General features: G+C 22.8%; 1 protein-coding gene across 1 annotated transcript; it reads left to right on the forward strand.

The window, feature by feature from the left end:
• Positions 1 to 758: 758 nt before the first annotated feature.
• On the forward strand, positions 759 to 10,332 carry LOC122504640. The gene is made up of 7 exons (XM_043615834.1): positions 759 to 892; positions 1,844 to 1,993; positions 2,262 to 2,431; positions 4,203 to 4,451; positions 4,641 to 4,801; positions 5,600 to 5,689; positions 8,835 to 10,332. The coding sequence occupies exons 2-7, from the start codon at positions 1,854 to 1,856 to the stop codon at positions 9,801 to 9,803; spliced, it is 1,779 nt and encodes a 592-aa protein (XP_043471769.1). The 5' UTR covers positions 759 to 892; positions 1,844 to 1,853; the 3' UTR covers positions 9,804 to 10,332.
• Positions 10,333 to 19,184: the final 8,852 nt, after the last annotated feature.

Below are 19,184 nucleotides of genomic sequence, written 5' to 3' on the forward strand. Positions count from 1 at the left end.
CATAATTTGACTCAATAAAACTGTCTTTGATTTAATAAAAAACTCAGTGAAAATTTATTTGACTAAAAACTATTTGTATGACTCACTAATTGAGCTTTACTTGTCCTAATAGAATTTTATTTGGTCGAAACGAGTTTTATTTGATTCTCTTTAATTTTTTTTTATCTATAATAGAACTTTATTTCATTGAAATAAATATATTTGAGTCTCTTAAACTTTATTTGACTCAGGAAAACTTTATTTGACTCATTATAACTTAATAATATTATTGTTTAATATTATTCATTATACTTTCTTATTTCATTCAATGGAAGTTCTTTTGACTCAATAAAAGTTTTCTTGGCCAAATAATAAAAGTTTATTTGACTCAAAACGGTCATTTAATTAACTAGGACTTTTGTCCAATCAAGTAAAACATTATTTGACTCATAAAACATTTTTTCACTCAACAAAACTTTATTTAACTCAAAAATCATTTTTATCATATTATTATTATTTTTCATTGTTAAAATAAATATTTATTTGCGTTTATATTTATTTTCAATATTTAAAATTGCTTTCAATCAAATTAAAAAAAAAATTTGCAAATAAAAATTTTTTGACTTTATAATATAAAAGAATTTCGAAGAATTAAGAAATTTTAAATTTTTCCGCGCAGAACATTTTAGTTCAGTCAGAACTTGTTAGAAGTCAGTAAAAGCAGAACCCTAATTTACTGAGTAAACTTTCCCTCCTCTAATAATTTTTATTCTCCATGACAGAATAAAACTGATTGTAAGCAGTTGTTGTTTAGAAAAAAGTCCCAGAAATAATGAAAGCATTTTATTTATCCTCGAATTTGTAGTTATTTACAAAACAATTTTATTATATAATTGCTTCAATTTGAAAACACGTAAGTTATTGATTTTATTCTCTAGTACAGTTGCAGTGTTTTATTCCCTTTTTATTTATGTATCTTCTCTTAAGAATGCATCTAGTTTTTATGTACAACAAAAATAATTTGTTCATTTTCAATATGTAAATATTAATGCGCTTAAAAACTGTCAAATTGACAGATTTTTCAAAACCAAACATTGGCGGGAAATTTTTTTGCTTTAGAATTAAAAATTCTTTTTGTAGATAATTTTTTTATTTTTAACATAATTTTCTTTTTATTTTAATTTATTTTTTTTAATTTTTAATACTGTTTAATATGACACATTTATTTATTAACCATTTTTTATAAACTTTTATTAATTTTCTTTATTCCAATTTTAATGTTTAATATTTTTAACAATGGGTTTGTTAATAAAATTCTTTTAAATTTGAAACTAAATGGACGATTTTTCTTAATTTTCAAATAAGATTTTTTTTTTTAATTTTGTATTTCTTCTCTTTTCGGTTATTAAATTATAGAAAAAATTTTTATCAGAGCCTACTAAATTATTTATTTGTTTTAAATATTGGGAACAATTATAAAAATTGTATTTTGTATATTGAATAGAATTTTTAAAATTTATTTTCTATACAAATAAATTAATAACAAATAAATAATAAATTCCCAATAAATATTTATTTTCTACAAATAAAATTTTTATTTTGCAATTAAGAAAAAATATTTATTTGAACCAACTGAAATTTATTTGAAAATTGAAACAAGTAAAAAGTTTAGTTGGCTTTAAAAATACATTTTCTTTCTTTTAAATTTTGCAACGAAATAATAGTTTTTTTTTAATCAAATAATAAATCAAAAAAATTTATACTTTGTTAATAATTAACTAAATTGTAATAGATTTTTAATACGGTTACAAATTGGTGAATTTAATTAGAAACGAATTTTACATTTTCTGCTTTTTATTTTCAGAAACTTAAAAATGGAGAAAGAAGTAATGGACATTAGTAATGAAACAATAGAAGATAATCAAGAAAAACCTCCACCACAACCTCTTCCCCCGCCCCCTATTGTCAGGGTGCCAGTAAAACACACAAATCTCGGAATTCGAAGTCATGCAATGTAAGTATTAAAAAAAAAATATTTTTTCTGAAAGAATTGTTTCAAGACTATATGTTAAAAATGAAGTTCCTTATCTCTTTTTGTCCTCTATCTTCCGGTTTCATTGTTTTGAAATCGATCTTGAATATCTTCAGTGTTTTCTGTATTTTTAAATCTAACGTTGATTCAAAAAAAAAAAAAAAAAAAAAAATACAGAAAACAGGGAAAATATTTTAGAGTCAATGTTTTTCAACAAAAAAAAATGACAATTGTCGCAAATTAATTTCAGGGACATGAGCACAATGGTGGAACTAACATCCTTCAGTACTTTAGGAAAAATTCAACCTTTTTTAGTGACAATTTCCGCAACTGCGGCACTTCTTGTTGACCTACATTGTCACTTAACTGATAAAGAAGTCTGTGGTTACTTAGGAGGACACTGGGACATCAATTCTCACAGTAATGTTTTTTAATTAATTAATTAATACTAGGGGGTCGTCTAAAAGCGATCAGAGAAATATTTCATTTGTTCTGGGAAAGAAATTTATTTGATTCAAATCAAAGAAGAAATGGTCAGGGAAAAGTCAGGGATTTTTATTAAAAGTACTGGAAAATATTAAATTTGTAGAATTCATAAGAAAACTCTGAAATTTTTTGTGTCTTTTGTTCTTTCTTGTTTGCCTCATACATTATGAAACTACCAAGAATTCTAATAAAAAAAACTTCAAAAATTTTCTTTTTAATTCTGACCAGAATGAATTTTTTAATATTATTTAATTATTTCAAAAGTTTTTCGCAATTCAAAGATTTTCAATATTTACTATTTTCATAAAATTTATCAAATAATTTAATTACTGAAAAAAATTTTTCATACAATTATTGTACGTAAACATTCAATTATTCTTATGAATGATAAAATTTAATTTAGGAATTCAATTATTTTCATCGCATAATTTCCAATATTTTTAATGCAATTTTTAAAAAATTTAAGATTTAAATAAATTCAAATTTAAGAAACATTCCATTATTCAATAAAATAATAAAATTCGTGGCAAAAATTCAATTATTTTCAAAAAATTTTAAAGTAATTCTGCAAAAGAATTTAAATTCTTGATAAATAACAAAGTTTTCCACATAAAATCAATTATTTTAAGGAATTTTAATAAATTTTTTTTCCAAAATTCAATTATTTCGATAAATATCAAAAATCATCATAAAAATCCAATTCTTTACATAAATTTCTTCGAAATTTTGAGGCATTTTAATAAAATTTTTTGCAAAATTCAATTATTTTTATAAATAACAATATTCATCACAGGAATTAAAATTATTTTTAAAAGTAATAAATTTTTTCTTGGAAATTCAGTTATTTTAAAAAATTCTAATAAAATCGTTCGCAAGAATTTAATTATTTTTATAAATAATAAAATGCTGTTTAGGAATTCAATTTTTTTCAAAAAAAATGTAATAAAATACCACACAGACATTCAATTATCCTAAAACATTTTAATATAATTTTTTTGTAAAATTTAATTATTTTTAAAAACTTTTCGCAATTCAATGATTTTTAATATCTACTATTTTCATAAAATTTACAAGCAGAATTCAATTATTTAAAATTTTTTTTACGGAAATAAAATTTTTATTTGAACCAAATAAATGGATTTTAATTCATTGGTAAACAAATAAATTTTTATTTGAAGAAAAAAAAATTTATTGGTAACAAATCAATTTTTATTTGAAAAAAATACAAATCGTTGATGATAAATAAATTTATATTTAAACCAAATAAAATTCATTGGTAAGAAATAAATTAATTTGTTTACTAATGAATTAAAATTCATTAATTTTAATTCATTAGTAAACAAATTAATTTTTATTTGAACCAAAAAAAAATTTATTGGCAACAAATAAATTTTTATTTCAACAAAATACAATTCTTTGATAATAAAGAAATTTTTATTTAAACCAAATAAAATTCATTGGTAAGAAATAAATTTTTATTTGAATCAAGTAAAGTTCATTGGTAACAAATAAAGTTTTATTTGGACCAAATAAAATTTATTTGTAAGAAACAAATTTTCATTTGGCTGTGAAACAAATATAAATTTTCTCTTTGGGTGAATATAGTGTCGAAAATATTTTTAGCAAAGTTAATATTTATTATCCAAATTCAATTTTCTTGTCTACTTTTTTATTTTCTGAAAATAAATTTAAAAAATTCTTTCAGCCCTTTCGATATTGGGAGCATTTCCGTGTCGATACGCGGGCAAAGATAAAACAGCAGCAGCTGTTGTTGAAGCGGAAATAGCGAGGGCTATGGAATGGAAAAGAATGATTTTGGTCGGTTGGTATCATTCTCATCCCCGGACACATGCATCACCATCACTCAGAGATGTGGATTCTCAGCTCGATTATCAAATTAAAATGAAAGGCCTCAGTGATAATAGTTACACACCTTGTGTCGGTCTCGTATGTTGTGAGTATTTTTTTCCAGAAAAATTTTAATTAAAATTTTTTTTCTTAATTTTTAAACATTCAAATGGACAGAATTTATTCTTTTTTCCTATTTAAATATTTTTCTAAAAATATAAAACAAAATAAAAATATTTTTCTAGCATTGGAAATAATGGAAATTAATGTAATGTGTAAACAATTTTTTTTACAGCTCCCTATAATACTGATGGCAATTGCTACGAATCTAATTTCAACATTTTTTGGTCTCTTCCACCGCCGGAAAATAGACCCCATGAATATCCACGACCAATGCTTTTGAGTTACACTTTGTCTCAGGAGCAATTTCTCTCACAAGACGCTTTAGAAGAGATTGTAAGTGCAAATTTTTTAAATTTCATATAATTTTCTCTTTTTTTTCTATTGCTTAAAATTCCTACAATTTTTTATTTTTTCTTACGTAAATTTTCGATAATCCTTTTTTTAAAATTTTTTATTATTTCTTTCTAATCTTCAACATCTACTTTCTTTTAATAATTTTCTATTTTTCTTTTTCACGAATTTGCAATTCGAAATTTTGAATTTTCAATACATTTGCGAAAAAATTATGAATCAAAATTTAAAAAACGCAAAACTTTTGATTCAAAAAGTAATTAAATTTTTGATAAGTCACGCTTACAATTTTCATAAATAAATTAAATTTATTGATTATTATTATTGATTATTGAATTTCAATTATTGAAATTATAAATTTTGAAATTACCACGGATTCTAATACAAAACCTTGATTTTTTTTGTTATATTTCTGTTCACCATAAATTTATAAACTAATTTTTTAAAACAATGTGAAAATATTTTTTATACTTTAAGATTAAAAATATTTAAATATTTGTAATCTTAATATAAAAAAAATATTTATTAGGCTCAGGGGAAAAGTAAAAATTCTATCTGAAAATCAGGGAAAAATAAAATCAAATTTTTGTAGCAACCTTGTGAATTATATTTTATTATGTGACGTTATAAAATTATTCCGAATAAAATTCGAATTTCGAAAAGAAATAAAATGAATTTTTTTCGATTGAATGTTTAGAAATTTACGAACATGCAAGTTTTAGAAAAATTTGTTAGAAATTTTTTTGTAATTTTAGTAATAACTTAATTTATAATTTGCAGAAAAAATGTATCGACTATTACAAATTGGAAGGTGGGATCGATTTCAAAACCATATTCAATGGCAATACGACTTATCTCGAAAGGTTGAGGGTAAGTGAGATTAAAATTGATAAAAGAAAAAAATGCGCAAAACGTCCTTGACAGTGCTTGTAGTTCTTGAACTTGACAATAAATAATTAACTTCTCGGGATATTGTCACTTACAACTCTTATCGCTAAATGTACTGCAGATAACTAATCACAAAAAAAGTCCATCGCATTAATTGCAACAAAAATGCCATTCATTTACAGGATTCCCTCATTTAGAAAGAAAAAAAAATAAAATACACAAAAAGTACATCCTATTCTGTACAAAGACAGTCCATATTTTTTTTTCGAATCTCTTATCGACAGAAACTAAGTTAAAACGTAAAAAAAATTGAATTTTAGACATATTTTAAATGAACTTTCCAATTTTTTAAATAATTGATTTAGTGAAAAATTTTATTTAAAATTCTACAAAATAATTGAATTTTGAAGAATTGCAGTTGTAATTTTTATTTTTAGAAATAATTAAACTTGAAAAGATTTGAATTTCCAATTTTTTAAGAATTTATTTCTTGTAGAAAAATAAATAACAATATAAGTATTTAAAAATAATATAACAAAATTACTGAAGAATTGAATAATTTAATTTAGAAATTCAGGAAAAATTCAATTTCTATAAAGTTTTAATTAAAATTTCATCAAAATAATTTCCGAAAATATTGAATAAGTAAATTCTTAAACAATTAAATTATTTTTTAGAAATTTTAATAAAATTCTTTATCAAAGTTCAATTATTTTCAATACAATTTTTATAAAAAGTCTAAAAATAATTGAATTATTTTCAAAAATTAATGCAATATTTTTCACAGGAATTCAGTTACCTACTTTCAAAACTAATAAAATTTGTCTAAAAAATCCAATTATTTTCAATGCAAAATTCAATTACTTTCAAAATTTTCAATTCATATTATTAAAAAAAAACTCAATTAATTAAAAAAATTCAAAGAAATTTTTCAAAAGAATTTAATTAGGATTTTAAAAAATTTTAATAAAATTCTTCGCAGGAATTCAATTATTTTTATAGATAATTTAATTCTTTGAAGGAATTCAATCATTTTTGAATTTTTTGATAAAATTCTTTATAAGAATTCAATGATTTTCAATACATTAATTTAAAAATTATATTTGAACAGAAAAATTATTTAAAAAGTTGGGAAATAAAAAAAGCAAACAACATCTAACTTTAATTTGCGAACAGAATAACGAATTTTATTATTCATGAAATAATGGAATTCTTACGAAGATTTTTACAAAAACATTTTTAAATAATTGAATTCTCTTTGGAAATTTTATGAAAATAGTAGATATTGAAAATCATTGAATTGCGAAAAGTTTTTAAAAATAACTAAATTTTACAAAGAATTCTATTAAATTTTTTTAGAATAATAATTGAATGTCTGTGTAGCATTTTATTAAATTTTTTTGAAAATAATTGAATTTTTAAAAAGCTTTTTATTATTTATAAAAATAATTGAATTCTTGCAAACGATTTTTGTAGAATTTTTTAAAATAATTGAATTTCCAAGAAAAAATTTAATACTTTTAAAAATAATTGCATTCTTTTGATGAATATTGTTATTTATGAAAATAATTGAATTTTGCAAAGAATTTTATTAAAACGCCTCAAAATTATTGAATTGTTTAGAATAGTTTTTTTATTTATCTATATAATTGAATTCTTTCGAAGAATTATTTAATATACTTGAATTCTTGGGAAGAATTTTGTTAAAATCTAAAAGAATAATTGAATTATTTATAAAAAAAATTAATTAAAATTGTATTTAAAATAATTGATTTCATTCGAACAATTTTATTATAATATTTAATAATAATTGAATTCCTGTAAAAAATTCTAATATTTTTGTAAATAATTGATTTTTCCGAGGAATTGAAATTAAATTTTTAAGAATAATTACAATTTTTGAGAAATTCCTGTAAAATTGTATTAAAAATAATTAAAATCCTGGGATGAATTTTATTATTTATGAAAATAATTGAATTATTGCGAAAAATGTTATTAAAATGTTCAAAAAGAATTGGGTTTTGTGAAAAATTTTGTTATTTTCGTGAAAATAATTGAATTCTTCATAAGAATTTTATAAACATTATTTTAAATAATTAACTAAAATTTAATTTTTAAGAATAATTACATTTTTCGAAAAATTTTTGTAAAATTCTGTTAAAAATAATTGAAAACCTGCGATGAATTATGAAAATAATTGAATAGTTGCTAAGAATTTTATTATAATTTTAAAAAATAATTTAATTCTTGAGAAGAATTTTATTATTTATGAACATAATTGAATTATTGCGATAAATTTTATTAAAATATTTAAAAAGAATTGAATTTTTGTGAAAAATTTTGTTATTTTCGTGAAAATAAAATTCTTTATAAGAATTTCATAAACATTGTTTTAAATAATTAATTTTTTCGAATTATAATAATTATTATAAAAATTTTATTTTAAATAATTGAATTCTTGTGGGAAAATTTTATTTGTGAAAACAATTGAATTTTTCGATTAATGAAATAAAAATAGTATTAAAAATAATTGAAATTCTTCCATGAGTTTTATTATTTAGGAAAATAATTGAATTCTTGCTTAGAATTTTATCAACATTTTTCTTTAAATTGAGTTTCCATGAAAAATGTTATTATTAGTGAAAGTAATTGAATTATTGTGAAGAATGTATAAAAATTTTGTTAAATAATTGATTTTTTCGAAATTTTTAAAAAAATGCTATTCTAAATTGAAAATTTTATTATTTATGAACATAATTGAATTTTAAATGAATTTTATCAATTTCGTTTTTAAATAATTGAATTCTATTGCGAAATTTTATGAAAATACTATAAATATTGAAAATAATTGAATTTCGAATATTTTTTGAAAATAATTGAATAGTTTTAAAGAATTTGATTATAATTCTTGAGAATAGTTTTTTGATTTCTAGTATTAGCGAATTTAAAGTAGTGTAAATTTTCAAAAAAAAAAACCAGAAATAGTAGCTTTTAATGGCTGAAATCTAGAAAAAGTACCGAAATAGTGGCATAACTTTGAAAAAATAGTAAATAGTAGATTTTAGTAGATGAGTACGAGGTCTGATGTAAGCGCAAGTAGCAATTAATTATTGATATTTTTTTCCAGAGTTCTTTGCAGTCAAAATTACCCGGCCGAAATCGAACGAACGGATCGTATTGGGACGCAATTCGAGAAATGATATGTCCCGGTATGGAGGGACCTTTTTCAAATTCACTAAATCAAATGGATCCGTTTATAATGAAATTCCCCTTAGTTCCCGAGCAATTATTAAAACCAAATGCAATGAACGCGACGGGAAATGTTTTCCTCACACCATTGAATTTCAAACCGGACAATTCAAATTCCATTGCCTCTATAACAAAACAATTCGGCTCGCATCATCATCAAGGAAAAGATTCCCAAGACACTGGACTCCTGAAATCAGATCTTCTCAAACAACAATCACATCTTCTTCAAACCGATTCAATTCCCACTTTCAGAGCCGGTGAATTGACCGTGTCACTGAAAAATACAAAAAATGAATACGAATACACACCACCGGATTTCACGAAAACACTAAATCTCCCAGGTCTCGATCCTGGAAAATCGAGAACATCCGATTATCCCCTAACCGATTGTCTCACGCAACAAATGACCAAATATCCAGATCTCTCGAAATTAACAAATTTCTCGCCCAGTGAATTGGCGAAAATTTCCGGTTTCTCATTGAATGACTTTACAAAGGCCTCGTCGTCGTATATGCGAAATATTGCCAGCCTCTTTGGACCACTTGGCAAGGCACCGGAAATTCCTGAAATCAATGAGAGAAGATCGAGTGATTTTCCAACGGCGGACATGATACCGAGTCCCTATAAAATTTCCTCGTCGCCAACATTGCAGGAACCGGTGAGAAATTTAATTGAGGATTTCGGCGGTGAGAGAAAGAAGGAAATGGGCGAGACTTCGAATTATAAATTAATAGAGGATTTGGCGATGTCAAATGTGAAAAGTGATTTTAGCGCAACACTGGATATGAGTACTAAGAAACATCATTCGGATTCTGTGGATACTTTGAATCTTTCGATGGACCGTTGATCTTTGACTTTTATTTGCTGGAGTAAATTTTAAATACTTTTTTTTTATTTTAAAATTCATTTTTTTATTTTTAAATACATTTTTTTTTATTTTTAAATACAATAACGTCGTATTGTTTTTACGAAAAACCAATAGTTATTATGTGTTTAGAAAATCATTCATTCATTTTTTTTCTGCATTATAATTTGTCATACGAAGTCGTTACTCAAAATCGAAATTTCTCACGATCTTGAAGTTGGCGTCGACATTGAGTGTCGTCGAAAAATATTCTCTTCACACAAAAGCGAAAAGAATAAAACAATTTTTTCGAAAAAGAAATCTGAAAAATATTTTTAACTTCCTACACTGCAAAAGAATTTAATCAATTACTTGAGTATTATCAATTAAATCAAAATCAATCAAATCAGTTGAATTAAATAATTTTTATTCCAGTCAATTAATAGGTTCAATTCATATTTGCTTCAAATACTGAAATTATTGGTTCAAATTCAAAATTTCAAATACCGTTTAATTGACTCAAATAAAAATTATTTTAATAAAAATTAATTGATTCAAATGAATATTTAATTGATAATAGTCAAGTAATCGGTTATTTGAATCAAATAAATTTTTTTTTCAGTATAGGGAAAATAGTGACATTTCAAAAATTCCAAATACAAATAATTTCCAACGCTGGATGTCGACGACAACTTCCGGGTAAAATCTAATTTCTCATTAGAAACACTAAGTATTATTTTTGTTCAAAAATTTATTTGAAATGTTTTTAATTTGATTTAATTATTTAATTATTTTTAATTAATTTTAGTAGGTTCGTTATTTTAAGTTCTTATACTTATTTGATAAGTAGTGTTTTCTATTCTCGATTTTAGAATAGATAATTTTGCCACGTATTGTTACAAATTAGAAAAAATAACACGTTGATGAAGTTCATAAAGTTTATAATCAACAATTTAGAAGGAAAAATTTTTTCCCTTCAAATTTTTGTTTAAAAAAAGCTATTTCTTGACCAAGAATTTAGAAAATAAAAATTCTTAAACCAAAAATTTTGTTTAAAAACAAAAAAAAAATGTTCTTCCAAGTGTTGATCATAAATGTTTTGAACTTCACTCAAGTGAAAAATGTTTTCCCAAAAATTTTGAACGATTAAATGAACGAAATATTTAATTCAATTTCGAATTCAAATGTTATTATAAAATTTATTTGAAGTGAAAAAAATTTATTTAAACAAAAAAAAATTTATTTGAAACGAATAAAATAAATTTGAATCAAATAAACTGAATTTGAATTAAATAAAATTAATTTGAAACGAATAAAATTTTTATTTGAACCAAATAAAATAAATTTTAAACGAATAAAATAAATTTGAACCAAATAAAGTTTATTTGATGTGAAAAAAAATTTATTTGAACCAAAAAAAATTATTTGAAACGAATAAAATAAATTTGAACCAAAAGAAATTTGAATCGAATAAACTGAATTTGAACCAAATAAAATTTATTTGAAACGAATAAAATTTTTAATTTGAACCAAATTGAATTTATTGGAAACAACAACATTTTTTTTAAACAAATAAATAATTTAGTTGACTCTGACTGAAATATTTTTTTCTAGCTGTAATAATTTTGCTTCATGTAGATATTGAAAAAAAAACATAAAGTTTCAAATTGTTAGTTCCGAAAATTACTGACTGGAATAAAATCAAAAACGTAAGTTTTTGATTTTATTCCAGTCAGTAATTTTCGAAACTAACAATTTGACAAAAAATTTCGTCCATTTTAACACTCAAAATTTTCGCACCATTGAAAAAACTAAAAAATCTCTTTAATATTTTGTGTGTATAAAATATTCGATTGTATAGTTATAAATTTTTTTTTTGAAAATGTCTTGGAAGTTTTTTCTCCAATTTTTTCTCAACTTTTTTTAAAAAATAAAGTACAATTCTGAAAAAAATAAGTAAAGAAGTAAAAATAATAATAAAAAAGAAAATAAATAAAGAAATGAAAAAGAAAATAAATAAAGAAATGAAAAAGAAAATAACAAAAGGAATGAAAAAGAAAATAAATAACGATTTGCGAATGTTGAAAAAAAATTTTTTGAAGTGTGTAACTCATCAAAGTACAGAATAATCTAATAATTCTAATCTACTTGAGATTAGAATTTAATTTATATTGACACTCCTTCAACTCGAAATTAATTAATTTATTCGGTAAATTAAATGACTAATTAATTTAATTGAAATTAATTTAATGTTCATTAATTATTAAATTAATTAAATAAATTTTTATTATCGACGATTATCTGGTATACATGTGTTATTAATGTTCTGCAAATAATTTTGACATTTGTCACTAAATTTCCGTGGCATAAAATATTTCAACTGTGTTACGTTTGTTTTAAAGCGTAATTGAAACGGAAAATTTTTATATTAATAAACTAAAGAGCTGATAAGGTTCCTAAAATTGTCTGTTTTTTTTATTCTTTCCCCTCATTAACTGTTAGTTTCTAATTTAATTTCATAAAATTGACCAACTTACACGTAACTAAATAATTTAGTTCAAAAAATTTATAGTGTTCATTAAAAAAGAAAAAATACCTTTAATTTTTATAAACTAAAATTTTGATTAAATTGAAAAAAAATTCAATTAAAACTAAAAAGAAAATGTTAATTAAAGTTGTTAGAAAGTTTAACTAAAGCTTTTAGAAAGTTTAATTACAAACTTTGTAAAAAGTCTAATTATAAAGTTTGTATATAACTATATAAAAAAAGTATAAAATTTTACAAAGGAAATTAAAATTAAATTTTTTTAATTCATCCAACTTTCATTTGCAATTTTTTAATTGTAATTTGATTGCACCTTAATTTTAATTAAGAGAATTTTATTATTGCTTTTTAATTAAAGTTTTAAAGGTCAATGCGAGAGAAGAAAGGGAGAATTAAAAATTTTCTTTTGAAATAAATCCTTCATATGATGATGTTTTAAGATATATAATTTATACAACAAAGTAGTAAACACACCATATTGATTGTTTTGTTAATTATTCAGTGTGAGAATTAGAAAAAACGTGAAAGATAACATCCAATCAATGCCAATAATCACCACCTGTACGTTATAATTAAGTAGAAAATGAAAATGTCAAATGTTTTATTTTATAGAATTATTATTTATCATCATCTCAAATATATATAATTAGCATAAATTACTTTGCTCTGACGTTTTTTTTTCTCGCACTGCGGTGAGCCATAAAAACAAATTTCATTTCTTTAGTTTCAAATTTCATTTTATACACTGATTTACGTAAAGGAATTACAAATTTTTTTTTATAAATCATAGTGAGAATCGAAGGCAAATTAAATTTAAAAATTAAGCTTAAAAGAATTTTTCTTTTGAGTTAAAAAAAATGTAATTTAAAAAAAAATTTTATTTATAAAACAATGTTTAATATTTGATAACTTTCAATTGAAAAAAAATTTCATTTAAAAAATATTTCAATTAGAAAAGAATTTTAATTAAAAAAAATTTAAATTGAAAATAATTTCCATTAGACAAAATTTCAATTAAAAAAGTTTAAATAAATAATTAAAAAAAGTTTAAATTAAAAAATTTTAATTACAAAAAATTTCAATTATAAAAATTTCAATTAAAAAAATTTTAATTGAAAATAATTGCGATTAGACAAAATTTCAATAAAAAAATTCCAATAAAAATTTTAATTAAAAAAATATTCTATACTTATAGAAAAACTTTCAATTAAAAAGATTTGAATTGAACATTTTTTTAATTTGAGTGAAAAAAATTTCAATTAAAAAAATGTTTTAATGGATAAATATTTCTTTATAAGAAACAAACATGTAATATATTTGTTCAGTTAGTTTCAAAATAAATCAACGGAATTTATAAGTGTGGCAGTGTTTTTTGTTTTTTCTCAATATTTAAAGAAGAAGGAAACAGAAAAGAGAAGAAGTAGGTAAATAGTTCAGTAGCACTGGGAACAAATATATGAACCTTGTGCATACATATCTGTAATATGTGCTCAGCGCACATTCAATAATAATTATGTAAAATAAGACAACAAATTAAATATTTTCTTTAACTATTTACACTTTTTGTAATAGTAGGTAGGTTAAACAAATTTTTAAACTAATCTTGAATTGAAATAAATTATTTTACAATTTAATAATAATTTATTTACGATAATTATAATATTTTATAATACTATAATAATAATTATTATTATATTATGATAATGTAATAATGAATGATGTAATATTCAATATAAAAAATAAATAAAAAAATTAATATTAAATTTATTTGGTATCCGAATAAAATTTATAGATTTGGTATAACAATAGAAAATAACTTATTTGGTTCCAACTTATAATTAAATTGTTTTTGTACCCTTATGTAATCAAAATTATTTAAGAACCATAATTGAATAAAATTTATTTCGTGACACATTAAATTATAATTACTTGGTACCACAATAGAATAAAATTTATTTCGTACCACAAGAAAATTTTATTTACTTGGTACCACATGAAAATTTAATTATTACCATAATAGAATACAATTTATTTGCTACCACAATAAAATTAATTTATTTGCTACCAGAATAGAATAAAATTTATTTTTCACAACATTAAATTAAATTTCTTTGGTAGCAAATTAAAGTAAAATTATTTGGCACCATAATTTAATAACCTTATATTATCTTCTGGTACCAAATCAATTTTATTTTATTATGGAACCAAATAATTGTAATTAAATATGGTACCCAATAAATTTTAAGTAATTCTGGAAGCAAATAAATTTACTTTAATTTTATTGTGGTACCAAATAATTAATATATTTTGGTACCAAACAAATCTGTTTCTACAGTGGTACCAAATAACTTTTATTCGATTATGGTACCAGATAAATTTTATTCGATCGTGGTACTAGATAAATCTTATTCGATTGTGGTATCAAATAACTTTTACCTCATGTAGAACCAAATGAATTATATTATATTGTGGTACCAAAGAATTTTTGTGGTACCACTGTGGTACCAAATAACATTTATTTGATTGTGGTACCAAATAAATTTAATTCGATTGTGTTACCAAATGGATTTTATTCGATTGTGGTACCAGATAAATTGCATTCGATTGTGGTACCAAAGAAATTTTAATCGATTATGGTGTTAAATAAATTTTATTTTCATGGTGGTACCAAATAAATTTTATTTGATTTTAGTACCATATAACTTTTATTCGATTATGGTGTCAATTAAATATTATTTTCATGCTGGTACCAAATAAATTTTATTTGATTGTAGTACCAAATAACTTTTATTTGATTGTTACCAAATGAATTTTATTCGATTGTGGTACCAAATAAATTTTATTTTGTTGTGGTACCAAATGAATTTTATTCGACTGTGGTACCAAATAACTTTTATTCGATTGTGTTACCAAATGGATTTCATTCGATTGTGGTACCAAAAAATTTTATTCGATTATGGTGTCAATTAAATATTATTTTCATGGTGGTACCAAATAAATTTTATTTGATTGTGGTACCAAATAAATTTTATTTGATTGTAGTACCAAATAACTTTTATTCGATTGTTACCAAATGACTTTTATTCGATTGTGGTACCAGATAAATTTAATTCGATGGTTGTATCAAATATATTTTTTTATGGTGGTACCAAATGGATTTTATTCGATTGTGGTACCAGATAAATTTCATTCGATTGTGGTAACAAAAAAATTTTATTCGATTATGGTGTCAATTAAATATTATTTTCATGGTGATACAAAATAAATTTTATTTGATTGTGGTACCAAATAAATTTTAGTTTATTGTAGTACCAAATAACTTTTATTCGATTGTGTTACCAAATGGATTTTAGTCGATTGTGGTGTCAAATAAATTTTATTTTCATGATGGTACCAAATAAATTTTATTTGATTGTGGTAGCAAATAAATTTTATTTAATTGTGATACGAAATAAGTTTTATTTGATTGTGGTAACAAATAAATTTTATTTCACTTTGGTACCAAATAACTTTTATTCGATTGCGGTACCAAATAATTTTTATTCCATTGTGGTACCAAGTAACTTTTGCTTAATGTGGAACGAAATAAATATAATGTGGTGCTAAATGAAATTGTTAGAGTAAAATTTTGTTGTTTCCACAATCGATTAAAATTGGTTTTGTACCACATCAACTTTTATTATGTTGTTCTCGTTTTTGTTGGTGTGAATTTAAATATAACCAAATTCCACTATACATTAACATTGAACTACTAAAAAATATATTGCCATCCCTTTTATATAAAGACAAAGAAAAATATCAGAACAATATTTCTGTGATCGCAAAATTTTCGCCATCAATTCAATTTTTTCTTTTCGAATAAGATATTCGAACTCGCGATGAAAGCACACACAACACCCACGATATTCAATATCTTACCACCCGGACTGATTCCCCCGTACACAAGAAACATTCAAGCACATCTTATAATATCATAAATCAAATCCTTCTCACGAGAGAACCTTTATACTTTTAGCAATGCACCCTATCATCCACCAGCATCCATAAAAAAATAAGAATCATCAAACGAGACCGAAGCCTGCCTTCATATATATAGTAACGGAACATCAATACCTGCGTACATATATAAATTTGCTGTTTTATATCAATTTTTATGTTGAATTTGAAAAAGACGCACTTTTTTTGCTCTTTTTTTGACTTTTACTTCTCCATTAAAAGCGATTTTTCATCTGTCTTCTCGCCGTGGAGACACACGGCACATGAAGTATCAAGTGGGAAATAAATTATGACACTTATATGTGTACGCAACTTATAGGGAGAATCATGACCTTAGATTCATAGGATTCCTACTATATTTATGTCTATTTAGCATTTGGTTACTTTACATCAATTTTATTGTTTATCTGCGGAAATAATTTATTTTCTTCAATTTTCGTGATTTTTATCCAAATATATATTTTTTAATTTTAGATTTCTTATTTTTTTATTTTGAAATTAAATAAAATTTATTTGGTACGACAAGAAATTGAAATTTATATGGTACCCCAAAGGAATAAAATTTCTTAGGGACCAGATTGAATTACTAGAAAAGAATTTTTTTGGAACCACATTATTAAAATTTTTTTTGGTTCTATAACCAAATAAAATTTGTTTGCTACCACATTAGTAATTGATTTATCTGCTACCACATTGCATGAAATATATTTTGTTCTACAATAGAATAACATTTAATGGAGAATTAATTTTATTCTAATGTGGTACCAACTGAAGTTTATTTAATCTGGAACCAAATAAATAATATTCAATGTGGTACCCAATAAACTAGTTACAATTGTGGTAATAAACAAATTCTATACTATTAGACTTGTAAATAAATATTTGGCTGTTTGGTGCAACAATTGAAAAAAAAGTTATTTGGTATCGCAATCGAATAAAATTTATTTGGTACCACAATGGAATAAGATTTGTTTGGTACCACAATATAATATTACTTATTTGGAACCAAAAAATATATTAAATTTATTTGTTTTCTACAATAGCATAAAATTTTTTGGGTACCACACATAAGTTTTATTCTATTTTGGTACCAAATACATTAATTTTATTCTGGTACAAAAATCAATTTTATTCTAATGTTGTACCAACTGAAGTCTATTTAATCTGGAACCAAATAAAAAATATTCAATGTGGTACCCAATAAATTAATTTCTATTGAGCTAATAAAGAAATTTTATACTATTAGAGTTCTAAATGAATATTTAGCTATTTGGTAAAACAATCGGAAAAAAGTTATTTGGTAGCAAAATGGAATAAAGTTAATTTGGTACCACATTGAATAAACGTTATTCTGTACCACAATCCAATAAAACATATTTAGTACGAAAATGAAATAAAATTTATTTGATTACACAATCGAATAAAAATTACTTGGTACCACATTGGCATCAAATTTCTTTGATACGACAGTGGAACAAAATTTATTTGGAATGACAACCAAATACAATTAATTTGATACCACAATCGAATGGAATTTGTTTGTTACCACAGTGGAATAAAATTTTTTTGGTTACACAATTGAATAAAGATTATTTGGTACCACAATCGCATTAAATTTATTTGTTACCACAGTCAAATAAACTTTATTTGGTACCACTATAAAATAAAATTTATTTGATCACACAATCGAATATAAATTATTTGGTACCACAATTGGAACCAAATACATTTCATTTGATACCACAATCGAATGAAATTTGTTTGCTATCACAGTGGTGTACAATTTATTTGGTTACACAATCGAATACAGATTATTTGGTACCACAATCGCATTAAATTTATTTAGTACCACAATCTCATAATATTTATTTGGTACCACAATAAAAATAATTTATTTGATTACACAATCGAATAAAAATTGTTTGGTACCACAGTAGAATAAAATTTATTTGGAACCGCAATAAAATAAAATTTATTTGGAACAACAACCAAATTCAATCTTTTGGTACCACAGTAGAGTAAACATTGTTTTGTTCCACAACTTAATTCAGTTTATTTAGTACCAGATTAAAATAAAATTTATTTGGTTTCACATTAAGTAAATGTTATTTGGTACCACAGTGTAATATATGTTTGGTACCACAATATAATATTACTTATTTGGTACCACAAAATATATTAAATTTATTTATTTTCTACAATAGCATATCATTTTTTGGGTACCACATTTAATTTCATTTATTTGGTTTCATAAGATAATATAAGTGTATTATATTATGGTGCCAAATAATTTTTCATTAATGTGCACTGAGAAAACATTATACCTAATTCAAATAGAAATATAATTTTAAGTGATTTTGTTTAGTTGAAATTAGTTTGTAAGCTTAATCCCAATATACAGAAAATATCTACTGTTTTGATTAACAAATATTATTTGTTTGAATAATTATGTTTAATTCAAACATATTTTCTGTTTCGATTTAAACAAAAATTAGGTTTAAAAATTTTATGTTTAATTCAAACTTAAAAGATGATTATATATAATTTAAAATCAACCATAACTTATGTTTGAATTAAATATAATATTTCTTTAAATAAACAAACAAAATTTGTTTGAATCAAATAAATCGTTCTCTCAGTGTGGTACCAAAGAAATTTAATTTAATGTGGTGAAAAATAAATTTTATACTATTCTGGTACCAAATACATTAATTTTATTGTGGTACCAAATAACTTTTACTTAATATGGAACCAAGTAAATTTGTTTGAATCTGGTACTAAATAATTTGAATTTTGTTGTGGACCGAAATAAAGTTTACTCTACTGTGGTACCAAACGAATTG

The sequence above is a fragment of the Leptopilina heterotoma genome, unplaced genomic scaffold (assembly GCF_015476425.1).
Source record: "Leptopilina heterotoma isolate Lh14 unplaced genomic scaffold, ASM1547642v1 Lhet_111, whole genome shotgun sequence".
In the NCBI taxonomy this organism is placed as follows: Eukaryota; Metazoa; Arthropoda; class Insecta; order Hymenoptera; family Figitidae; genus Leptopilina; species Leptopilina heterotoma.